This window comes from Suricata suricatta, chromosome 6 (genome assembly GCF_006229205.1).
Source record: "Suricata suricatta isolate VVHF042 chromosome 6, meerkat_22Aug2017_6uvM2_HiC, whole genome shotgun sequence".
Lineage (NCBI taxonomy): Eukaryota > Metazoa > Chordata > Mammalia > Carnivora > Herpestidae > Suricata > Suricata suricatta.
Genome location: NC_043705.1, coordinates 85,158,319 through 85,183,500, shown reverse-complemented (window position 1 = coordinate 85,183,500; position 25,182 = coordinate 85,158,319). Strand labels below are relative to the sequence as shown.

At 52.3% G+C, this 25,182-nt stretch overlaps 2 protein-coding genes across 2 annotated transcripts in view; one reads left to right on the top strand and one right to left on the bottom strand.

Annotated features, from left to right (window-relative positions):
• The first annotated feature begins 1,154 nt into the window (after nucleotides 1–1,154).
• CDHR2 (cadherin related family member 2) lies at nucleotides 1,155–24,078 on the top strand. Its single transcript, XM_029942800.1, has 30 exons — nucleotides 1,155–1,223; nucleotides 4,195–4,334; nucleotides 4,451–4,504; nucleotides 5,538–5,627; nucleotides 7,476–7,565; nucleotides 8,152–8,277; nucleotides 8,349–8,495; nucleotides 8,583–8,658; nucleotides 8,747–8,862; nucleotides 8,984–9,217; nucleotides 10,246–10,401; nucleotides 10,476–10,637; nucleotides 10,913–10,974; nucleotides 11,239–11,482; nucleotides 13,681–13,920; nucleotides 16,266–16,335; nucleotides 16,485–17,090; nucleotides 17,878–17,949; nucleotides 18,308–18,357; nucleotides 19,792–19,943; nucleotides 20,087–20,195; nucleotides 20,287–20,375; nucleotides 20,824–20,892; nucleotides 21,000–21,077; nucleotides 21,172–21,232; nucleotides 21,312–21,436; nucleotides 21,970–22,083; nucleotides 22,165–22,245; nucleotides 22,576–22,633; nucleotides 23,757–24,078. Exons 1-30 carry the CDS (start codon nucleotides 1,163–1,165, stop codon nucleotides 23,892–23,894), a joined length of 3,870 nt encoding a protein of 1,289 aa, XP_029798660.1. The 5' UTR covers nucleotides 1,155–1,162; the 3' UTR covers nucleotides 23,895–24,078.
• The window catches only part of GPRIN1 (G protein regulated inducer of neurite outgrowth 1), a 10,798-nt gene continuing 9,624 nt past the window's right edge, over nucleotides 24,009–25,182 (bottom strand). Inside the window, exon 4 of the mRNA XM_029941242.1 lies at nucleotides 24,009–25,174. Within this exon, the coding sequence (XP_029797102.1) occupies nucleotides 25,031–25,174 (144 nt within the window). The 3' untranslated portion in view covers nucleotides 24,009–25,030. The remainder of the gene's footprint in view (nucleotides 25,175–25,182) is intronic.

Below are 25,182 nucleotides of genomic sequence, written 5' to 3'. Positions count from 1 at the left end.
TAAATGTGTCAGCAAGTAGGAAAAAGGACCTTGCCCAACCACAGAGTCTTTGGATTTTCTGGATACGTCACAGTCCCTCCTGAGGCACCTGATTTTGAAGATTGCTATTCATGTACACACTTCAAATAGGCAGGTAGTCTAGTGGTTGAGGGACTGAATTCTGGAGACCAAAGTCTTGTGTTCAGTTTTTGTTTAATTTTAATTTTCTTTTATTTGAGAGAGAGAGAGAGAGAGAGAGTGAGAGCAAGAGAGCATGAGCAGGGAAGAGGGGCAGAGGGAGAGAGAGAGAGAATCTTAAGAAGACTCCATGCTGGACAGAGCTCAATCCCACGGCCTTGGGATCATGACCTGAGCTGAAATCAAGAGCTGGATGCTCAACCAACTGAGCCACCCAGGCGCCCCCAAAAGTCCTGTGTTCAGAGCACAGTTTTGTCATTGATTCCTCGTGTGGCCTCAGGAAAGCCCCTTATTCTCACAGCCACCTCCTAGTTGCAGGAATATCAAGAGCACATGTATAATTTGCTTGCAGCAGAACCCGCTACACAGTTGACACTGAATTCTAGAGTCGAGTTCAGAGCCATTCTCAGAATGGAATTCTGGACCAGGCTCAGCTACTTGCCCACCCCTCTGGGTCCCCCCAAATTCCTCCTACCCAGGAGCATCTGGAAAATGGGCAGAGGGTGATAGAGGCCCTGAAGGAGAACTGCTGAGTGGTAGTGGTGGGTGGGCCTGGGTCAGACCCAGACACATGGGGGTCCACCAAAGGGAGGGTGGCATGGACACAGGTGCCCTTTCCCTGACACCTCTTCTCCTAGGTCCTTCCAGACATGATGGCATGGCTCCGGCTGTCCTGCCTCCTGTTTCCTACCCTTGTGGTGTCAGGTGGGTGCCTCCCCTCCCCTGTCAGAGTAGCATTAACCTGGTGATCCTTAGCAGGACCTTCCAGAAGGAAGGGGCACTGTATCATCAGCAAACTCCCAGCTCCTACAACCCAGCCACATGCTTGGCTGCCCTGGGGAGGCCTGGGGAGCAATGGGCCCTGGTGGGTGAGCTGGGCTGAAGGCTGAGATTGGTGTGGGCCCCCAGGGGGGGCGGTGGGGGTCGGGTTTTGCAAGGACCTCTGGGTATTCCAGTGCTCTATGTTCCTACAGTGGCAGCCAACATGGCCCCAGTATTCTCAGAAAACATGACAATAGTGAGCTTGCCTGAGGACCTACCAGTGGGTGAGTGACCATCCCTGTGCAAAGACTGTGCCAAACCCTTACCCAAAGAGGGTGCCAGGGCCTCCCTTAGGGGCCAGCTCCCCATCCTTGCAGCTTCATGGCTCATCAAGGGGCAAAGGTGGCCTAATGGCAGTCTTCCAGAAATTTCTTCTCTCCTCTTCCGCTTTTGTGTCAGGAGCCCTCATACAACATCAAGTAACCAAGACACCCCATGAGAACATTCCTCCTGTTTCCCATCACTTTTGGGTGTTTCTGATTTCCTCAGGGAGGAAGGATCCACTTGAGACACCTCTTTCTCGTCCACCTCTCCCACCTGCCAACCTCCCTCCACTCCCTGCTTTTAACCCTGAAACAGAGAGTGGGTTCAGGCTCAGAGCCTTTCACATGCTTCTCGCCAGAAGTTAATAAGTGTGCTTTATTTTTATTGCCTTTGTTTGTAGAGTTACTTTCCATTTATGGCAAGTGAAATGGATTTCTATTTACAGGCACAATCTAAAGCTTGCTTTTAAAGTAAATGTACTTGCATGAGATGGTAAGTGGATTAAAGAAAGGATCATAAATAATGAGATATTTGGATGTGGTAAAGATCGTGGCCGTGTACAAGAGGGGATGACATTTGGGGAATATCATTTTGGAGGAAGTCATAGGAACTGAATACCAAATTCCCAGCAGGAGGTGGATTGGAGAAGCAGAAACAAAAGATGATTGTTTCCATTGGGATATAGACTCAGCTGTGCATTACAGACCCCAAATAGCCAAGGTGTAAACAAGGTCAAGGTTTATAATTCTCTCATACAGCCATCTACAGCAACAAGTCCAGGGCTGTCTGGGGTTCTGTTCCATCACAACAGTAGGCTGTTCCCTACTCTACGCTCCTGGTATCACGCACCCTTCTTCCATCTTCAGACTCTGCCTTCCCTCAGGTGCAGCCCTCAGCCACATGGTCCAAGAGGACATGTGCCTCACCCTATTCCAGGCAGCCAGAGGAGGAAGGGGCAACGTGAGTTCGGCCCTTTCTCATAAGGACAGGCTCCAGACTCCACACACACAGATTTTAGCATCATATCCAACCTAGCTGCAAGAGAACCTGGAAAATGAGGTCTTTAATCTGGTTGGCCATTGTAACCAGCTCAAAATCCGGGCTTCTCTTACCCTGAGGGAAAGGACAAATATAACTCTTTGGGGACAAGCCACAGTCTTTGTTGTAGCACCAGAATTGCTACACAAGAGACTGCATCCAAGAAAGTGAAACCCAGAGTCTGCCCTGGGATTCAGATACCCAGATCTGAAGGAAGGATGGGGATGGACTTTGCAGGCACGAAGGCCACATGCATTTGGATGTGGTTGCCAGGACAGCAAGATCTATTTAGGGTTATATTAGTAAAGATTTAATCCCCAGGATAAGGGAGGTAGTAGTCTCATTTCACTGTGAGATGACACAATGTCCCCTGGAAGGCTAGGCTGGGGTCCATCTATTGGATATCTGTAGATGCTCCTTGTACAACAGAGAAGTAGTGTATAAACATGAGTGATATTTACATATATTTTCATAGCTGTTTGGTCACAGATAAAACACATTCATACCTTCAAACAAACGTCACAGATATTACAACCCAAACGCCTTCAAGATCTGCATGCTCTTGGGCAAGGCTTTAATGTCTTAAGCACAACAGCTTGCATCCCCACTCTGGTGCCAGAGGTCCCTGGTGTGGCTCTCTTTTGAAACTTGAGGCTCATCTCTTGCTCCTTCCTCCCTCTCCCCGGCCAGTCCCTGGTCCCCTCCAGCCAGTTCCAGCCTCTACTGAAGGTTTGAGAAGAAGGGAGGAGACTGCAGCATGAGTCAGGACACTCACTGTTGTCACAAGAGGGGGCTTTTGGTGGGGGGGACCGTAACCCAGCTTTCCCAGAAGTCGTGGGAGGAGCTGAGAAAGCAGACTCCGGGGCACCCTAATGAGCTTGTCCCTGAAAAGCTGTCATGGGCAAAAGAGGAGGACTGGTCCCCTGGGGCCCTCACAATGGGCACTGAGCCATGTGGCACTTTTGCCTTTGTGAGCCCCTTGCTCTAGAAAAACATATTAAAGTTACATTTTATGACAGAAATTAAATATTCTTGCGGGTCCCCTGCAAGTAGCATGGGCCCGGGGGCACTGCACCTTGTGGCCTTTGGGGACCTGTGAGTGGGTGCTATAGGGAAAGACATTTTGGTGACATGGAGAAAGCCCTTGCCCATGGACAGTTGTCCAACAATGGCAGGGGGTGGCTGAGGGGAGAGTACATTTTGACGCTGGAGGTGGCTGAGCAGAGGTTGGATGTGATAAGGGAGGTGAGGTCCTGGAGCAGGGTTTGATGACTCTCTAATCCTTTAGGTCTGCAGAGTTGAAGGCCTTGTGATGTTCAAGTCCCCCGCTGTCTGCAAGCCCCTGCTCTGCCCAGGGACGTGCCCTCTGGAGGGAGGCCCAGTGGAGGGGCTGGGGCTCCTGGAGGCCAGCAGTAGATGCTCATTTGAGCAGACGGTGTTTCTGGCAGGCTCTGGGCAAAGTCTCAGGTGAAGGAAAGGCTTAGAGGAGGCCCAGCCCCTGCAGAGGGACCCCAGAAGTCCTTGTGCTAGGATGCACCCAGCTGTGGCAGCTAGATACTGCCATTCCAGTCATCTTCGGTCTTTTCTCAACAAACCCCAGGGAGGCAATCCCAGGGCCAAGGGAAAAGGAGATGCCTGGATAACAGCCCGCCCTGCCGTGCCCAGCGCAGATGGGGGTCTTACCCTAGAGGAAATGGGCATGCTGTTATCAAAAGGCCACGGAGTGGGTACAATAGCCAAACCTGATGTTTATGAACACAGCGGCCAGAGCCCTGGAGGCTGGGAGGTCCCAGACTTCTGCACACAGAGGAGATAGGCCCCCAGCCCAGCTCAGCTAGGCCAGTGCTGAAAGAGGTGACTATGGACTGTGGGCTTTCTCTGTCCCACCTTCAGGTGCCGAGGCCTTCTGGTTGGTAGCTCGGGACCAGGACCAGGACACTCTGACCTATGGGATTAGTGGCCAGTATGCCTACTTCTTCACTGTAACCCCAACCACTGGGGAAGTGAAGCTGGCCAGCCCTCTGGACTATGAGGTAAAGGGCAAGCAGCCTGGGAAGGCCCCGTGAGGGGGCGGGGAGGTGGGGGCCCTGCCTGTGCTCCCACCCTGAGCAGGGCCCACCTTGGGGTCTCTCCTCTCTGCCCCCTGCAGAGGCTCTACTTTTTCTCCATCAATATCTCCGTGAGTGACCGTCACAACAACCCAGTGAGTTGGCAGGGGGGCGGGGAGGGCAGGGCGGTCCGGGGTCAGAGAGCAGGGGCCCAAGGCCCACTCATGACTGTGTCCCCTACCTTAAGCAACCAGGGAGGGCCCTAGCTAACAAAACCTGAATTTGGTGTTTATTTTCATCCAAATTATACTTGTCCATTTGGGGTCACATGATATTACCATGATTTTAGTATTATTATTAATTTACTTTAATTATATAAATATGCTGTTTATATTATAAGTATAACATGAATTATATCAGTTTATATTAATATAAATGTAATAAAAGACAAGTGCTGAATAACTCCCTTCCTTAGCTCTTTTGAGGTGATCACTTTCAACTCCCTTGGCTGAACAGGTTGGTATCAGTGCTCATATTTCTAAATAACACACTTATACCACTGTGCCTCATGTCTGTGAACATGGAGGATTTTGTCTTCATGACATATTCCCCAAACTCTGCCCATTTAAAAAATCATTTTAATGACTTGGATATATTCGTAAACATCTCAAAAGTTGCAACTAAAGCTTAAGTCCCTTGGGTGACCCTATAGGAAGCCACATATATATGGCTGCTCATGTCTCTCACGAGCTCCCCCATTCCTTGTGGTATTTTCCAGTCTGGGGACATACCATAATGTGTTAGCATTATGTGTGATAGACTGTTTGTCCACAGCTTCAAATTATGGCCAACAAGAAAAAATGAACATTCCTATAATAGGCACATTTTAGATGTTTTTAAAATGACCTAAATATGTCTGCAACTTACTGAGATGGTTCACAAGGAGAGTGAGAAACACATAGTGAGAAATCAAACAATGGGTAAATCTAGAAGAAGAGTATTGGGAGTTGTTTGTACTATACTTGCCACTTTTCTGGTGTTTGAAGTTGTATCAAATACAAGATTACCCCAAATATTACCTAACCACCTGAGAAGTGAAGTCAGCTTGCACTCCCAACCCAGACACTGCTCCCTTTGTTTTCTCAAGTGCTCACATTTTCCAGACTCACCTGGGCTTCCTACTTGCAGGTGCAAAAGGAAATGCAGGTGATTGTGGAGGATAGAAACGACAATGCTCCCGTTTTCCTGAATACTGACTTCTCCACCAACATCAGTGAGGTAACATCTGCCTCAATGTGTGTGTGTGTGTGTGAGATGAAGGCATCCCAGAAGTTCTTGGAGTGCAAAGAATAAGAGACAGCCAGCAGAGGGTCCAGGATGTGTGTGGGGGGAGACCCTCTTAGAAGGGGCAGCTGCAGGAACCAAATTCAGGGGAATATATCCCCATGAACAATAGTCACAGCAACATGTTGCCATCAGTCAGACTGGATTAGAATGGTTTCAGTTATGAAAGCAAATGTTTTTTAAAAAAGGAATTGATTTTTTCATGTACCTGAAAAATTTAGAGGTACACTAACTTCAGGCATGGCTGGATCCAGGTACTCAAACCATGTGATCAAGAAGAGATATCTTTCCAGTTCTCAGCTCTGCTTCTCTTGTTTTCCCCATCTTTGGGCCAGAGGGCCATTCTCTCTTGTGATTAAAGTGTTCTCTGCAGCTCTAGGCTTTGCAACTTAAATATAGACTGTCTCTTTCTCCATGGTCCTGGCCAAAACTCCAGAGCTGACTCTCATTGGCTCATTTTGGGTCATGTGCCCATCAACCTAGAGGTATGGAATGCTCTGATTGTCTAGGTTTGCACATGATCCCTCACTTCTAGCAAGGGAGGACAGTCCCACTTGAATTGCCTGCGTGGGAGGAGGTTCCCCAACGGTCCCTGAGCAGCAAACACAATATCACCTCTAGATCTTCATTACCATGTGGCTTTGAAGATGTATGAGGTATTGGGCCCCATACTAGGCCAGTCATAAGACCAGTGAAATCCAGGCAGCCATTTGACAGACTGTGATGGAGCACCTACTATGTACCAGGTGCTGTACTTGGTGCTGAGAATATCTGGTAAATAAGACAGATCTGGTCACCACCCTCAGTAACTCACATTCTAATGAAGAGTACCGATAATAATCAGTGAAACATTATATAAGCAGGATTATTTTAGATAATGTTAAGTTCTATGAAGAGCATGAAACAGGGCAAAGTGAAAGAAAGTGACCAGGAAGGGGGCAGGTTTAGGTTGAGTGGCCAGGAAAGACTTCTCTGAGTACGTGACATCTGAGCAAAGAAAGACCTACATGGCAAGATGGAGCCAACCATGGGATGCTCCAGGAAAAGGATGTTCCAGGCAGGGGAACAGCAGATTCTAAGGCTCTGAGCTGGGAATGAATGTGGAGTGTTCTAGGCATAGACCGGAAGTGGGTGTGAGTGGAAGGTAGAAGGTGCGGAGGAGGTGAGGTCAGAGAGGTGGGCAGTGACCTGACCTCAGAGGGCCGCAGAGGCAGTCTGGACCTTATTCTGGCCAGAAAACCGTTAGAGAATTTTTAGCACAAGAGTGATGTGGTCTGATTCATGATTTTCCAAAAATCACTTTGGCCATTTTGTGGAAATAGTGAAGCTGTGGACAGGTCACAGGAAGCAAGGGCCTCCCTAAAGAACCTTCCAGCTTTGCAGGGTGCTGTCTGGAATGTACTGCTATAGGCTACAGAAAGCCCATGGGATGTTTGAGCCGGGGAGTGACACATCCTGGGTTCCTGAATGATTGTTCATCTTTTCCTGAGGGCCTCTGCAAATCAGAACCCAACTGAGGTGTTGAGGAGAGGAAGAGGGGGCAACCTGCCCTCCCCCCCCCCCCCCCCCCCCCCCCCCCCCCCCCCCCCCCCCCCCCCCCCCCCCCCCCCCCCCCCCCCCCCCGTTGTCTCCAAAGCCCCAGCACAGGTGGGAAGAAAAGGGAAACACTAGGTTTCAGGCTCTGGAATATGTTATTATCCTTGTGCTACAGTTGGGGACACTGAAGCTCAGGGAGGGGAAATGAATGCTCAGTTATGGAGGGGTTGGAGTTCCTCATTACAGACCCTGCCAGTCGGTTCCCTGGTGTTCTCTGTGGTGGCCGAGGATCCGGACACGGGGTATGCAGGAGCCGTGGTGTACTCCATACAGGAGGTGAGCATGGGCAAGTCCTGTGGGCGTATGGGCCCCACTTTTCCTCATGGCCACCAGGGGGCAGCATCTCCCACACAACCTGTAAGAACCTTGAGTGTTGGTGTGAGGACAGTGTCTTTGTGGTGGCCCAGCCCGGGCCCCCAAACCTTTTGCTGGCCCCTGCTGGACCTCACTTGGCCGAGCTATCTAAGGGGGGTGCCTGCTGTGAACAGGACCCTCCTTCCTACCCTCTTGCCCAGGGCCCTGTCTGGGCCTTTGCTGAGTTCACATCACACCACCCAGTGGCTGATTGGAGAGGTACAGTGTCTTGTCCAAGGGAGTGTGTCCTCAGTTCTCCTGAAGACAGGTTTGCTAGCTATAGCTCCTGTTAACTGAGTGTCTATGATGTGCCTAGCACATACCTAACCTCATTTGACCCTACTCTCAACCCTCTGACAAAATATCTGAGCTAATTTCCTGGAGGTGAAAACTGAGACTTAGAGGGTTATGTGATCTGGTAAGGATGGTAGAGCTGGTCAAGAGCAGAGCCAGGATGTGAACCCAGGTCTCTCACAGGGGAGTCTGGCCTGAGTGTGCTCTGTCTTAGGTCATCCCTAGCACTGGAGATAACCAGCACCTCTTCAGGATCTTGCCCAATGGCTCCATCATCCTCAACGGCAGCCTCAGCTACAACAACAAAAGTGCCTTCTATCAGCTGAAGCTGGTGGCCTGTGTGAGTGGGGGCACAGACGGAGGGGTGCCATGACCTAAGGCCCAGGCTCACAGAGACCTGTCTCCCCATAGGACTCAGGCGGCATGTACAACAACAGCATGATCACCCAGTGCTCCTCACCTGTCTTCCTGTCCATCTATGTGGTTGACCAGCCAGACTTGGACCCCCAATTTGTCAGGGAGTTTTACTCGGCCTCTGTGGCTGAGGATGTACCCCAGGTATGCTAGAGGACCAGGAGGGGTCTGGGTGGACACACCAGGCAGGGAAGGGGTCTGGGCCACTGAATCAGGTGGTTCTCTGCACAGGGGACCTCAGTGCTGAAAGTGGAGGCTGTGGATGGTGACAAAGGCATCAATGACCTGGTGATCTACAGCATTTCCAGTGAGAATGGGGGTATTCCCAGGCTGGGGGAGGGCTGGGGGCTCTGCCAGGGCCACTGGAAGCAGCAGCTCCTACTGCCTCTCACTAGACTCCACGAGGCCCGGCTTATTTGATATCGGGTCAGATGGGGTGATCATGGTCAGCGGTTCCCTGGACCGAGAGCAGCTGCTGGAGGAGGATGAAGAGGTGAAGGTGCAGGTCACGGTGAGTGAGGGGGTCCACTGCCCCTTTTGCATCCCAACTCTCAGCTTCTGGCCTTGAATCTCCACTCTCTCTGAGCATTTGTTCTCTGATTGCTGCCCTTTGGCCTCTGCTCTGCTCCCAGGCCACCGAGAGGCACCACAACATCTACGGGCAGGAGGCCAAGGTGAGCATATGGGTCACACTGAGGGTGACAGATGTCAATGATCACAAACCCGAGTTTTACAACTGCAGCCTCCCAGCCTGCACCTTCACTCCCCAAGACGCCCAAGTCAACTTCACTGGCTACGTCGATGAGCATGCCTCCACCCGCATCCCCATCGAGAACCTCACCATGGTGGTGTATGACCCAGACAAGGCAGGTGCACTCAGACAAGGGGTGGTTGGGTGAGGGTGATGGCGGGAGATGGCTGGGGGAGGGGGGGGGGGAGTGACCCAGAGAACCCGGTACTTAGGTGCCAGGTGGGGAGGCGAGTGGTGGCTGATGGTGGTGCTGATCATGAACAGTGGTAGAAGATTGGAGTTATTGGGTGATACTTGGAAATGTGGGTTATGTTATGCTGATTGGTAGTTGTGTGCTCAGGGCAATGCTAGGGGGTGGTGAAAAGAAAGCCATCATTGAGCGGAGGTTAGTATTAGACACTGGGTAATGTTGAATGGAGTGTAGTTTTCAGGGGTGTTGAGGAGGGAGTGGTGATGGGTACTTGGTGAAGTTGAGGGGTGTTGGGGTCGTACTAGATATTGGCAGATGTGGTAGTGTTGAGCACAGAATGGTCTGAGTGAGTGCTAAGTCAGAGAGTATTCTTAAGTGGAGGTGGATATTGAGTGGGTGGTATTGAGCAATGAACACCTATGGATGGTGTTTGGTAGGATTTGGTGGTATTGAGTCAGAACAAAATGTGGAGGGGGGATGGTATTGGGTGGTGGCAGGTGGGTAGATGTGTTGAGTTGGCGGTTGGTGTCGAGTGGAGTGGAAGGGGTGTAGAATGGAGCGTGGTGTGGGTAATGGGGTGATGTTGGCATTGCTGGTATTTGGTGCCCGGATGGGTGGTGGAGCATGTTTAGAGCATGGTGAGTGGGGGCTGGTAAGGAAGACTCAGTAATGTCTCTTGCGAGTGAAGGGAGTGTGTGCAGGCTCTGTCTCTCCAGCCCAAGCCAGGAGCCAAGGCCGCTGGAGATGTCTTATTCCGATGGAGAATGTAGAACCCAGCTTCCCCAGGGCCCTCTTGCCACCCTGGGGAAGTTTTGAGAGTCCCGCCCCACTCCCCTCCAGTGGGACTTCAGAAGGCTGGGCTTCCTGAGGCAGGACAAGGATTATGGGAAAGATGCAGGTTGGTGCATTGCAGGAGGTGGGGTCTCTGCTCTACTATATGCTCATCTGTACAGGGCAGCAATGGCACCTTCCTGCTGTCCATGAGGGGCCCTGATGCCGAAGCCTTCAGTGTCTCCCCTGAGCGGGCTGCGGGCTCGGTGGATGTGCAGGTGCTTGTGAGAGCTCCCACCCTCGTGGACTACGAGAAGCGGACAGTGATGCTGGTGCAGGTGAGGGGTGCTCTGGGGTGCCGGGGGGTGCGGTCCGTGGGCGGTCTGGTCCTAATGCTCTCCCTTGTCCTCAGGTCCTGGCCACTGATTCAGCCAGTGGGAACTCCTCCACCGCCCTGGTGACCATCCATATTAGAGATATTAATGACCAGAGGCCCACATTCCCCCACAGCCTGTACAACCTCAGTGTCTTGGAGAACAGTCCAGATGGCACTGTGGTCACCGACAGCATCCACGTGAGTGACAGGGATGTGAGTGGGCCGGGCTAGGAGAGACTTGGAGAAGGGCAGACCTGGGGACTGTGACCCTGCCCGTGTCTCTGTATCACAAGATGTCGTCAGCCCCCAGCCAGGGTATACACATGTGTGTGGGGTGTCTATTTGTGAATCTGAGTGTGCTGGGGTTCTCCCTTCGTGTCAAGAGGCAGGACAGCCCTGTCCCCATCAGTTGTACAGCTGACAGGGAGTGACATTTCCAAACAATGTCTCATTGTCTATCTCTCTATTCACAGGCCTTCGACCCCGACACGGGTGAAGGGGGCCGCATCACCTACAGCCTACTGCCAGGGAATGGGTAAGGTCCCAGCATGGGCGGGGGCAGGAGGGTGAGGGGCCCGGGCCTGCCTCTCTGCCTCACAGTGGGGCTAGAGTAGGTGGGTAAAATATAGGGTGCCCAGTTACATTTCAATTTCAGATAAACAACAAATAATTTGTTCAGTATAAGGGGATTGGAAATATTGCATGGGACATATTAAAATACTTGTCATCGCTTATCTGAAATCCAAATTTAACTGGGCATACTATAGTTTTGTTTGCTCACTCTGGCCACCTGGCACAGGGCAGACATCTTTGGGGTGGATCCAGAATCAGGGACAGTGACAGTGACGAACAGCAAGTTGCTGGACCGCGAGAAGCAGGCGGTGTACGACCTCACGCTGCAGGCCACAGATGGCGGGAACCTGTCGGCCTCCACCACCCTGCACATCACCCTGCTGGATGTCAACGACCATCCGCCTGTGGTCAGTGGCTCCTACAACATCTTCGTCCAGGAGGAGCAGGGCAATGTCTTTGTGCCCATCCAGGTGCGAGTGGCTGGGACCTGGTGGGGGGGGGGGCACAGGGGTGAGAGACCCAGCCTGGCTCTATAGTCAGGGCAGCCCTGAGTTGGAATATGGACTCCTCTGTGATCTTGAGAAAGTTAATCAGCCTCTATGGGCCTCTGCCTCCCCTTTGGAAAGTGAGGAGAATCGTGGTCACTAGAGAATAATGAGATAATGCATTCAAAGTGCTCAGCACAAAGCCTAGCATAGAGCAAACTCTCAAAAACATATTGCTCTTTTTAATTTCAGCCCCTGTTTTGTTCCAAAAAGGATTTGAGGTGACTTTGATTAAAAGTAAGATAAAAAATGGGAGAAATAAGGAAAAAGAGAAGATAAGGATGGTATTGCTAATGGCCACAAAGGTACAGTCAGAACCCAGAGCCACACAGTTGCTAGGAGTGGGCTGAAAATTCAGAGTTTCTTGATGGCCAATGCAAAACAGGAAATATCAGTGGCCAGGTTCACAGTCTATGAGATAAAAACGCACTGTTGGTTCCAAAGAAATATCAGAGACAAGCATCTCCCCTAAGTCATCTGAAACGGGGTCTTGTAAGAAGCGGGGAAGAAACCAGGTGCTCAGAATGACAATCATGTGGCCACAGAACACTCCTATATTTCTGGGGCTGTGTGGATTCCAGGGTACATTCCCACCTCTGACTTGTGAAGCAGATGCTGTAATGATCTCCATTTCACAGAAGGAGAAAAATGAGGCTCAGAGAAGTTGAGTGACTCTCTTGGGCTTGCACAGCCAGGAAGGGCAGACCTGGAGCCAGAGCTGACTTCTCTGTCCTGAAACCCAAGTCTTTTCTTCTTTTTCCCTGATAACTTCTCACTCTGCTCTGTGAGCTCCTTGGGGGAGGAGCATTCCAGATCTGCTACTGTAACCACAGTGCCCAGCATGAGCCCCGAGAGGCACTTGGTGAATTAACTGGCCGAAATTAAAAGTGCGGAGGGGTGAACAGACAGGGTCAGGCTTCTGGAAAAAACCTCTCTGGCTGTCTGTACAGGAGGCATTTAATAACCAAGCTCCCAGTGGAACTGAGATGAAAGAGCTGAAGGTGGGGGATGGGCAAGGAAGAAGACTTGCTTCCAAGTCAGAATTAGCCCAGCTCTGGATGCAAAGCCCCTTTTGCTGGGCCCCAGATCCTCTCAGATGAATCCACCATACTTCTTGCAGGTGACTCTCAGTTAGGGGGAGGGGCCCAGAGAGTCATCCAGGGCTGTCACTTGGGGCTGTCACTCATGCACAGGGGATGTGGAGGCCCAGGGCAATCACCAGCCTGGCCTGGAGTCAGGCGGAGAGGTATAGAAGGCATTCAGGGTGAGTGGGAGGCATGTGCCAAGGCCTGAAGGAACCTGTTGCATTCTCCATGCTGGATCACCCCAAAGGCAACCCGGGCACATGATCAGGACCCTGACAGGACAGAAACATGCACACATACACACGTGAATTGGGTGGTGAATCAACGGTTTGGAAAAAAAAAAACACCACAGCGCTGAAGTAGTCATTGTGGGAAAATCAGAATCTTGTGGGACTTCACACTTATTTTATTCTTGTTTGTTTTTAAATTTTGTTTTTTTAAAATTTTTTTAATGTTATTTATTTTTGAGAGAGAGAGAGGGAGAGAGAGAGGGAGGCAGTGCCAGTGGGGGAGGGGCAGAGAGAGGGAGACACAGAATCTGAAGCAGGATCCAGGCTCTGAGCTGTCAGCATAGAGCCCGATGCAGGGCTTGAACCCACAAACTGTGAGACTATGACCTGCGCTGAAGTCAGATGCTCAGCTGACTGAGCCACCCAGGCGCCCCTGATTTTCAGTTTTGAATAGCTATAACATACTCCCCCATGCCCCTTCTCCACTAGAATTTCAGCTTCATGAGGGGACTGTCTTGATCATGGCTCCGTGCTTGCCCAGTGCCTAGAACAGGGCCGGCACGTGGTAGGTATGCAGTAAATATCTGTGAGACAAATGATTGACATCAGTAGCTTAAAACCTCAGAACTCTTACAAGCTGTTGATCTTCTCTGATGGGAGACTGAAGCTGAGAGATTGGCCAGCGTCCCACTGACTTGGGGCCCAATTATTGCCCTTGTGTGCCAGTGCTGAAGGGGGAGGCCAGGCTGCAAGAGAGGGGCTGGGGAGGATCTGAGAGCTGATGCCCCAATACTGGTTATCCACACAGGCTCATGACAGCGACCAGCCAGACACCAACAACAGCCACCTGCATTTCAGCCTGCTGCCTGGCCCCTACAGCCACAATTTCTCAGTGGACCCTGATGAAGGGATCCTCAGAAACCTGGGGCCCCTGGACCGAGAAGCCATTGAGCCTTCCCTGGGGGGCCGAATCGTGCTGACCGTGCTTGTGGCTGACTGTGGTGTGCCTGTCCTCAGCACTGAGGTCAATATTACCATCACCGTGGAGGTAAGGCCTGGCTCGGCCGTAGGAGGGGTGCCGGGGCGGGCCCTATGTTTGGGAGCTCATAGCAGATGGCCAGCACCCCCACCCCTCCAACTTGAGTCACATTTCTGCCCTTTGCAGTATGGTGAGCAAGAAAGTTCTGGAACCAGGCTGCCTAGGTTAGAATTCTGGCTCAGTTGTGTGGCCTTGGGCACTCAAACTCCCTGTGCCTTCAAGTTCCTCATCTATAAAATGGTGATAAAAACAACATAAAGTGAGTTAGCAAATGGAAAGGGCTTTGAAGAGCGCCTGAGCCAAGGAAGGTGCTCAGTGAAATCAGTTTGCCCCCTTATCCATGGTTTCGCTTCCCTCTATTCCAGTTACCCTCAGTCAATAGTGTCCCCAAAACAGATGATCCCCCTTCTGACAGATCATATCATCAGGAGGTCAGTAGCAACCTAACACCACGTCACGATGCCCACATCATCCACCTCCCTTCATGCCATCCTCACAGGAAGAAGGATGAGTACAGGGCAAAAGCATATTGTGAGAGAGAAAGAGATCGCATTCGCATTCTCTGTTATCACAGTATATTGTTACAACTGTTCTATTTTATTATCAGCTATTGTTGTTAATCTCTTTCTGTGCCTAATTTATATATTGAACTCTACCATAGGTATGAATGTACAGGAAAAAACATAGTACATGTAGGGTTCGGTACCATCTGTGGTTTCAGGCATCTGCTAGGGCTCTTGGAATGTTTCTGCTGCAGACAAGGCAGGAACTGCTTATTGTATTGGCTCTAATTATCTTTCACGAAGTTCTACCTGAAACTCTCCTATCTCCTCACCACCGTGCCAGGGTAAACAGAAGGGATGAAAATCAGCATTTATAGGGTTTATTTCACACCTGCCTCTGCAATGTAGGGGTGATTATTACCATTTTATTGATCAAGAAACTGAGGCACAGAGGTTGTGTAGCTTGCCTAGGGTCTCAGAATCGGGTTTTGAACCCAGTCTTTCTGGTTTTAAGGCCACCCCCCCCCCCACACAGGGCACCCTCCTCTAGAAAAGTATTGTGACAAACATGCACCTCTACAATGTCCATGATGTGTTTGGCGCCTCCTAGGTCTGTGCAGTGCACAGCCCACCCGGTCCCACAGAGCAGCCCTGGGTCCCACTGGGTTGGGATGCACTGCTTTTCCACAAGGATCCAAGTGAGACCTCAGGGAAAATGGAGGAACAGAAGCCAAATTAGGACTTGCCAGCTTGTTCAGCTGTCCTCGCATTAGCAGTTAATTGCATTAACTGAGCAAGTCGCTCCTTTCACACTCATGAACTAGTCCTCATAACGGCCCCTAGAGTGGGGACTACGACCCATCTTGATGAATGAAGACATTGAGGCCCAGAGAAGTCAAAGTCACACGTGAAGCAGAGGTGGAGCTGGATTTGACTCAGAGCTGTGCTCTTAGCCACCCCTGTGACTTCGGATGCAGCTGGCCATGTGCATCCAGCCAGTAATGCCATTCTGGGAAATTGCCACCAGAAAATACATCTAGTTAAGGGGGAGAGAGATAGTTTTGTTCTCAAAGATGTCTGTTGAACCATTCTTTAGAAAAAGCTGAAAGCAAAAGCAGACACTTGTGGGCCACCCCGGGGAAGGGCTAGAAAAGCCAAGGGCATGCCCTCAGTGTGCACCAGTGTTTAGGAAAAAAGCAGCAGGGAGAGGTGGCCCTGTGCTGTGACAACAGCGGCAGTATCTGGAGGTGTGAGTGGCTGGGGCCAGAGAAGGAAAGTGAGAACAGAAAACAGTGGGCATCTGGGGGCGGGACCAGGTCCAAGCCCTGGCAGGTGCCCTGAACTCAGCTCTGCCTGATCAGGAGCAAGTGTCCTGGGGTCGGCTGAGGGCAGGAGGGACAGGAGAAAAGACATGACAAGGGAAAGCTTGGGCTGCAAGGGCCTTTGTGGAAACAGTGGGGTTGGTGCCAACATGATAAATCCAAGAGATGGGGAGTCGAGCTGGGCCAGCAGGGACACTGGAGGGGATACTCAACCACCCTTCTGGAAAGCAGGATCTAAGATGGCTCTGAGCTGTGGTCAGAGAAACAAGAAGGAGGTGGGGCCCCCTGAAATTGTATGACTAATTTCAGAGGTCCTGCGACAGGGCTGTGAGCCCCACATGCGTGCTCTATGCTAGTTCCATCCTCCTAAAGGCCCTTTTCTCATCTGCAAAGCGGACAGTGATCTCTGAGGAGATGCTGACAGCCTGTGCCTTGGGTCAGAGGAAGCACAACTTCTCACATGGGCTCTGGGGAGGCTGAACTGTGGGTGCTCCTGGGTCCCTGGGCTCAGAACTGCCTCTCCCCACAGGACATCAATGACAATCTGCCCATCTTCAACCAGTCTATCTATTCCTTCTCGGTGAAGGAGAGGGACCCAGGTAAGTCCTTCCTGGATCAGGCCAGGCACTGGGTCTGGGGCCCAGCGAGGCATCTGACCCCTCCCAGGGTGCAGTTGAGGGAGGCGAGAGCAGACGAAGCCTCCAATGGTGGGGCCAGGGGTCCCTGTGAACTCTGCCCTCACCCACAGGAGAGCTGGTGGGCGTGCTGAAGGCCTGGGATGCAGATCAGACGGAAGCCAACAACCGCATCAGCTTCAGTCTGTCAGGGAGTGGTGCCAACAACTTCGTGCTCCGAGGAGTGGTGCTGGAGGCTGGGTGGGCAGAGGGCCACATCTGGCTGCCCTCGGATGTGAGTCTGGACTACGAGACACAGGCTTCCTTCAATCTGACAGCAAGTGCCGAGAACCCAGACCCCCAGGGGAGAGAGGCCACAGCAGAAGTCCTTGTGACTGTGGAGGATGTGAATGATGAAAGGCCCACACTGGACCCAGCCTCACTCCGGGGCATCCGTGTGGCCGAGAATGGCTCGCAGCATGGCCAGGTGGCTCAGGTGGTTGCCCATGACGTGGATACCATGGCCCAGCTGGAGGTACAGCTTGTGAACGTCGTCTGCACCAAGGTCGGGGTCAACGTGGGCAGCCTGTGCCATGGCTGGTTCTCAGTGCTGGCCAATGGCTCTGTGTTCATCAGTCAGAGTGAGGCCATTGACTATGAGACCTGTGACCTGGTCACACTAGTGGTGCGGGCCTGTGACCTCACAACGGACCTCCACTTCCAGGCCTACAGTGACAATGGTGAGGTGGCCTGGCAGGCTGTGGCATAGGGGCCATGGGCTGGGACCTACAAGATCAGGGCTCGAGTTCTGGCTCCAGCCCTTATCAGCTGTGTCACAGGGAAGGTTGTGACACATCTTTAAGCCTCAGTCTTCCCATCTGTCAAATGGACTTGGGTAGTAGGTTGGCTGTACAGATTAAGAGGGAACAGGCATGTAAAGTGTTTAGTGCAGCACCTGGCACAGGGCAAGCATGTAATGAGTGCTATTATTCTGTGAGGCAGTGTAAAGGAAGGAACACGCTTCAGAGTGTGCATACCCCAGCTTTGATTATGCTAGCAATAATAACTACATCAACAGCTAGCATACTTGGAGATCTTACTACAGTCAAGAGCTATGCCAAGCCCCTTATAAACATTTGCTTAGGTCACTCCTGCACGATCCAAGAGGGTAGGTGATCCCTGGCTAATTTTATAAATGGGGAAACTGAAGCACACAGGGGTCAGCTCAGTCACCTAGCTTACACAGCTAACAAGTGTCAGGACAATGTTGGGGTCAGGTGGGACATACCCGGGCTTGGCTCAATCCTGGCCTGATGCTCTTGCTGGATGACCTTGGACCTCTTGTTTACCCTCTCTGAGGTATGGGGAGGATACACAATGGCCAGTATAGCCCAGGTCAGGAGCAGGGGAGGGGGCTGAACATGGGCGATGCGTGGGAGGGAGACAGTGGGGAGCATGGCTGAGACCCAGGCTTTCTGGGTCAGGCCTTTGCCTAGAGATGAGAACCAGCCAACCTTGTTGCTCTAGGAAGCCTCTCCATCACCATAGAGGACACGAATGACAATGCCCCCTATTTTCTGCCTGACAATAAGACTTTTGGTAAGCAGCCAGCTTTTCCCTCCATACTCTGCCAGAATTACCTTTGGGCAGCTCCCACAGACCCTCCTCAGGCCCCAAGTGGGCCCTTAGAAAGAAAGACAGGTCTCCAAACCTGCCTCACTCCCTGGGTTTCAAAAGGAGGGGAGACCTGAGTTTTAACCCCAGCTCTGCCTCAACTGGTATCCGACCCTGGGCCAGTCCATCCCTCTCCAGGCCTCAGTTTCCCAGGGATGAGCTGCTAATTAATGGGTTGGAGGCCATTGTAATGGGGGTTTCTGGTGGTAAAGACATTGAGGGAAAGCTCGGGGGAATGGGCACAGGCCCGACTCCACTGACCCTTTCTTGTCCACATCTGCAGTTATCATCCCAGAACTTGTGGTACCCAATCAGCAGGTGGCTTCTGTCCAGGTAAGTCCTTGGCTCCTGCCTTTGCCCATCATGTTAGCCCCAGGAGACATAGGACCAAGGCCTTAGGGCCATTCAGTTGCCCCCAAAATGCTTTAACACTAGATAGGAAAGTTGTTGGCTGCAGCCCACGAAAAGAAAACCCCAGGACGGAAATGAACACTTGCCTGATTGATATGATTAAACGCCATTAATTGTTATTTGATTTTTATAAAAATTTCATGGCCATAAAAACCATTTGCAGGCTAGATTTTTTTCACTAGACCAGAATTCTCAAGTAAGACAGAGAAATCATAGCAGCTGTAAATTAAATGAGCTCCTTGTAGATAAGTAATTTTCAGAGTAAAATTATAAAAGCGCTTTCAGTGTTTTATGGTGTTGGACGTGGATGTGTTTGTTAGACAGTGCTGGCCGTGCCTCGCGGGAGGGTGAGGCCTCCCACACCGCCCTGGGGACTGGGGCTGGCCGGGTCTCTTGCTGAGCCGGGGAGCTGCCTGCCTTTCTGGAGCTCAGTTTCCCTCCAGGACAAGAAGCAGGCAGGTCCTGGCAGTAACCTCTGGGGGTTAAGAGAGGTGGGGTGTGCCTGCACCAGTCCCTGTGCCGTGGAAAGCGCAGAGGTGTTGGAGACGGATGGTTCTGACCGTCCCTACTTAGAGCTGGGCCTTCAGTGGCACAGGGTCTCTCTCGGACCTACGGTTTCTTCTCACAAAATAGGGACAGTAATTCTCCCTCTCCAAGTTCTTTCAAGCCTTAAAGAGTCTTCAAATCTTCAGGCAATTGGATTCCAATGTCACGAGTCTGGCCATAACTTTGAACCATTTTCTTTAAATTGGCTCTTTTTTGCAATGTAAACACCAGTTTTGGCCTCATTCTGAACTGTAGGCTCATGGCTCTGTATGCTGGTATATTTTTCTCTAAAAGGCAATAGAATGAATACAAATGTTTGTGCTCTCACCTCACAAAAATGTGAGCACCCTCTTTCATGGCCTGTTAGGGGAATTTGTATCAATGTCAGTAAATACTGAAATGAGGGATCTAAAGGAAGGTGCCTGGCCATAGTAGGTGCTCAGGAAATTTGAGTGTCCCTCTGCGTTTGCCTGTGCGTGCGTGCGTGCGTGTGTGTGTGTGTGTGTGTGTGTGTGTGTGTGTGTGTGTATGGCAGTGGGTGGGGAAGCAGGGCAGGATTTCCCATACGGGAAGGGCTTTGGGCAGAGATCTGCTGAGTTAGGGGTCCAGAAGCAGGGACTTGTTAAAACCTGGATTTCCAGAGCAAGCACATTGCTTAAAATGTTTGCTTAGTTGAGGTGGCCTGGAGAAAGCTGCTGGAGATAATGGGACCAGACTCCCAGGTCATCTAGCTGCCAATTCCTGCTGGGGGTGGGGCAGGGAGAAGGGTGCCTGGCCTGGCCCCCAGGTGTTGCCCCCTCTTTCTCTTAGGCCAAAGACAATGACTCAGGGGACAATGGGGGCATCCTGTTCTCCATTGTCCAAGTGGATTTCATCGCCAAGGATGGGACCACGACCCCTTTCCAGGGCTTCTTCCGGGTCTCCACCTCACTGGAGGCCAACGTGTTCATTGGCAACATTGAGTAACTGTGGCAGCCCCCGGGTGTGGGGGGGGAGCCAAGGGAGGCTCGAGACAGTGAATCCCCATCCTGGCAGGCATATAAGTAGGCTCCAGAGGACTTCGGTTGGGTTTCAAGACTGAGCTCTGCTCTTCCAACTTCAATAGGCTGGTGACCAACCTTGACTCCACTCTCCAAGGCACCTACCAAGTGACAGTCCAGGCCCAGGACAGACCTTCTGTGGATCCTGCTCAGGAAGCCCATATCACCCTGAATGTCAGTGTCTGGCCCTGCCTCTAGTCCCCAGTACTCTTTGCCTGCTACCAGGTCCCTAGTGCCTCATCTTCCCCATGCCTTCCTCCTGTAGCTTTTCACTGTGGACCAAAGTTACCGTGTGAGGTTGCAGTTCTCCAGGAACAAGGAGGAAGTGGGCGCCAACATAAAAGAGATTACAGCGTAGGTCTGGGGCACCCAGAGGGGGCTGTGGGGAAGAACAGGGCCTGGGGGTCTGGTCCCTGACAGGACCTGAATGGAATGTATGTCAATTCTGCCCCTGACCTACCCTTGAGTTTGTCCCTTTGATCCAGTACTTGTGCCGGCACTTCCTTTCTCAGTGTTTCTAGAAGCCTAGGGTTGGCTGGGTAAAGAGAGGTCTAAATAGTGATGCCATGTACAGTTGTGAAGGCTGTGCATTGCACAAGGGCATTCTGCTTGCTAACTCATAAACCCAGCCCCAGAGGAAGGGGCTGCCTTGTCTGATTTGCACAGAGGTGTTACCTGCTTAGCCAATGAAGCTGTCCAGAGAAGATGCCCCTTTCTAATTAACACAATTCCTAATTTCACTGGCCACAGGCCTGTACTAAGGCCCCTTTTCCATGCCTCTGTGACATCTGCTCCCTTATAGGGCCCTCGTTCAGGCCACCAGGACTACTATCTACGTTGTGAGCATTCAGGACATACAATCCACGGCTCGGTGAGTGCCCGCAGCCCCAGTGGTTGGAGTGAGGACAAGCAGCAGCAGCATGAGGGGCCTGCTGGGTGGTTCTGGGTTCTTCACTTTTCACCCCTGCCGCATTTCAGAGCCCGAGGCCGTTCCTACCTCGATGCCTATTTTGTCTTCTCGAATGGGTCCGCCCTGACACTTGATGAGCTGAGTGTGTGAGTGGGGCTGCCCTTGGGGCTGGCAGGAGGGTGAGCGGGAAGCCTGGGGGATGCCAATGTCCCTCGGGCCTGAGTGGGACTCTGTGGCCAGGATGATCCGGAACGACCAGGACTCACTGATGTGGCTGCTGCAGCTGGGGCTGGTGGTGCTGGTGAGTCAGCATGGTGGAGGTGATGGGGGCACTGGGAGGGGGAGGCCAACCCCCAACCTCCCTTGTGCTTCTTCTCCAGGGCTCCCAGGAGAGCCAGGAGTCAGACCTGCCAAAGCTGCTCAGCAGTGTCATCATAGGACTGGGAGTGGCTTTGCTGCTGGTCATCATGATCATGACTGTGGCCCTTGTGTGTACCCGGAAGAGGTATCGCTCCCATCACCCCTTCCATCTTCAACCCCGCCTTTCCCACCATCTGAGACATATGGTGGGTAGAAAGAGCTTGGGTTTAGGCATCTGGTATATCTGTATTTAATCCCCAGAGACCTGCCGTGACAACTTGGACAGGTCATCTCTCCCTCCCTAAGCCTCAATTTCCTCATCTGCAGAATGAGCACAGCACTAGATTCCTCAAAGCACACAAGGAAGCAGTGTGCATCTTGCAACCAGTGAGATGTCTGGCATATACTATCCATTTAATAGATGCTGCTTCATTTTCCCTTTCCAATATATTTGGAGTCAGCAGCCACCTCTGGATTTGACTCCAGGTCTTGCCACTGGCCAGCTGTGGCCTTTGGCAAATCATATCCTATCTCTGCCTCCTACTTGTACCCTCTGTAAATGGAGCTAACGCTCTCAGCTGCCAGGGCTGTTGTTAAGTTACACTCTCAGGGCCTGCACTACGCACACAGTGGGTGTGCAGGGAAAGAAGTGCCTCACCTCCTCCTGATTCTCCACAGCTACCACCGGAAGCTTCGGGCTATGAAGGCTGCCAAAGAGGCCCGGAGGACAGCAGCAGGGGTGATGCCCTCAGCCTCTGCCATCCCTGGGACTAACATGTATACCACTGAGCGGTGAGTGGGGGTCGAATGGTGTGTAAGAGGCCCCATGTGGTGTCTGAGGCTCACAGCTGCTTACATAGGCCTTCCATCCAGGGCCAACCCTATGCTGAACCTCCCCACCAAGGATCTGAACTTTGAGTCCCAATCCTCCTCCAGTGACCTAGACCACATGAGGTGAGCAGTGGCCCACACAGCCAGGCTGGTCAGTGGGAGTGGTGATGGTGGTAGAGGTGGTGATGATGGTGGTGGTAGTGGTTATGGTGGTGGTGGTGATAGTGGGAGAAGTGGTGTTGGTGGTGGAGGTAATGGTGGAGATGGTGGTGATGGTGACGATGGTGGATATGCAGATGGTCGTTGTGGTGATGGTGGTGGAGATGGTCGTGGAGGTGATGTTGGTGACGGTGATAGAGACGATGGTGGTGATGCTGGTGAATGGTGGTTCTTGGCCACAGACAGGGGGGACTAGGGCTGCTAACTACCTGAGCCCCATCATCTCCCCCACAGCCTCAATTCCCTGGATGACAACTCTGTGGACCTGGAAAAGGACAAGCAGGATATCAAGGCAAGATGGGGGATAAGTTGGTGCCTAGGGCTTCTGACTTGGGGTCCTTCTCTGAAGGGGTGGGGTTCAGGAACAGAGCTGAAGGAGCTGCTGATGACATGGGCATCTCCATGTACCAGTTACTGGGAAGCCCCATGGGTTTGGAATGGGGTCCATTCCTTGCTCTTCTCATTCACTGTGACTCTGGGTGGGCAACTTCCTTCTAGTTCTCAGTTTTCTCATCTGTAAATGGGGATCGGAACACTTACCATACAGGACTTTGTGAGGATGAAGTTTAAGTGTGTATAAAACACCACCTGGCTTGAAGCAAGTGCTAAAAAATCTGGTTTCCTCTGTTTATACCCTTTATATGAAAGCTGGCAGGGTGTGGGGAAGCAATCCAGAGGTGAACATGATCTAGTAGAGGAGAGAAGGTAGGCTCGAATAATCAGCAGTGCCACCATTTGTTCAATAGAGTTGGTTCAATTAGAGCCAGTTAGAGACTGTGTGCCATCGTGAACTGCAGGTGGGACCCTGGTTGGGCTGTGTCCATTTGAGGGTGGCAGAAGGAGATGCCAAATGCAATGAGAGGCAGCAATGGACATGCTTTAGAGCCAACACAACCAGCGATCCCAACCCTACTCTGCCTGTTCCTGGCCATGCAGTTCCTCTGAGCCTCAGCCATCTCTAAACTGGGGTACATGATCCCTCCCTCAGGGAGTACTCTCTGTGGGTACTTAGGTCATGGATGGACTGTACCCAGCACGGTGCCTGCCTTAAGATGCAGGTGGCAGGAAGCAGACAGGACTGGCTCCTTGGCACAGGACACAGGACCTGCTATTATTCAGGATTGGGAAGAACGCCAGAGGGCTCCTATGTCTGTGGATCGGTGCAAGGGCCAAAGTAGAACCCCCCCCCCCTCCGCTCCCCAGGCCCACCACTTCACCTGAGTGCATCTGCACCACGAGTGGCTGTGGCCACCTCTGGGACACAGCCAGGAAACTGAGGCCCTCAGAAGGAATGGGTGGGACCCCTGTAAAGGAGCCATCTGTCATGGGCTTGAAGGCCCACCCACTCCGCTAAGGATGGAGAAAATCACCCCATCTTGTCTCTGCCTTCACACCTTGCCTCCTTCTCCCCACAGAAGGAGCCCCTACACAGCCCGATGGAGCTGGACACAGAGCCCCTGAGTGTGATCCTGTCAGGAAGGAAGATGGACACAGATGGACAGCAAAAGGGGCTCTCCTTCACCAATGCTGGCCTGGACACCACAGATCTATGATGTCACTGCCACAGGACCCTTGCTGCAGAGCCCCACACAGGGCCCCTATCTTCTGTTGCACCTTGGAAGAGGTCTTGTCACCCCCAAATGACACCACCCCCCAATACAACAATATATCATGCTGCTCTGCCCCCTTCTGCTGTAGCCAATCACAGCTGACAACAGTTGGGGGAAACTTTTATTACCAATGTATATTGTGACAGTTTGTAGCCAAAAACTGTGGCTGGAGGGGGGGGGGGAAGGGGATTGAGTGGTCACAAGGGACTTATGGGGCTCACAGCACAGGGGGGATGAGGGGTGGGAGAGGGCAGCCTTTAAAGGACAACTGATTGTAGAATGAGCTCTCCGTCTTGCCCCCAATACCCAAGACCAGCTGTCAGGCTGCCTGGGACCAAGACCTTCCATGAGCTTCTGTCTGTGATTCCCAGACTTGTCTGAGAGCCTCTGACCTTTCTGAGACTCTTACAAATGTGCCCCCGACCCCAGGGCACCCCTGCAGCTGCCTTCCCCCTGTCAGGAATGGTGAAGAGTGTCCAGTGAGGGTGGAGATAGGGCTGGGGGCTGGGCCGGGTGAAAGGGAAACAGGAAGTGGGGACGACTACCAGCATGCAAGACATGCCCGGGCCATGGGGGCCAGCCCACTGCATGGACACACACTCACTCTCTTTCAGGGGCCTCACATTTGGCGCCCTGCGCACTCAGGAACTCACACACAGTCCTTGCACACTCGGAGCTTTTGTACAGTCTCTCCTGTTCTGGGGACCGGGCAGCCACTGAAGACTTTAGCCTACCAATCTGGACATCTCAGGAGCCTGCCTCAGCTCTCAGGGCTGGGCCTGCTGAGCAGGTCCTCGAGGTCACCCAGCGTGATGGGGAGGGAGTGGAGCTGAGAGCTGTAAGAGGACAGGGGCGGTGTCAGGGCTGGGTTCGCGGTCTCATGACCACGAGGGGGCTGGGTAGTGAGGGTTCATTTGTGTGGTTGGCAGGGGAGGAGGCAGGAAAGAAAAGGATGAGGAGGCCCTAGAGGCTGCCCGCCCCTCGGAGCCCTCCCGCCGGTCGAGGGGATCCTTTCTAGGAGCTTGGGGTCAAAAAGGGAACCTGAAAAGGTTGGAAACCCGGGCGTATAAAAGGGGAGATCACTCTGCCGTGGGTCCAGCTCGGGAGCAGCACCGCGGGCGGCGCACACTCTGCAGCAGCGCGCGGAAGAGGCCAGGCGGACGCTTGGCGGGACCCTCTGGGGGCGCAGCGCGCACGGAGCCCGCTCGGCCGGGGCCCGGACGGGCGGCGG

Bases quoted from the DNA above. Each gene is read 5' to 3' on its own strand.
- CDHR2 (XM_029942800.1), top strand. From the start codon at position 1,163: ATGGCCCCAGTATTCTCAGAAAACATGACAATAGTGAGCTTGCCTGAG. The intron at 7,566-8,151 runs GTGAGCATGGGC...GCTCTGTCTTAG, and splicing joins TGGTGTACTCCATACAGGAG to GTCATCCCTAGCACTGGAGA. The intron at 10,975-11,238 runs GTAAGGTCCCAG...CACCTGGCACAG, and splicing joins AGCCTACTGCCAGGGAATGG to GGCAGACATCTTTGGGGTGG.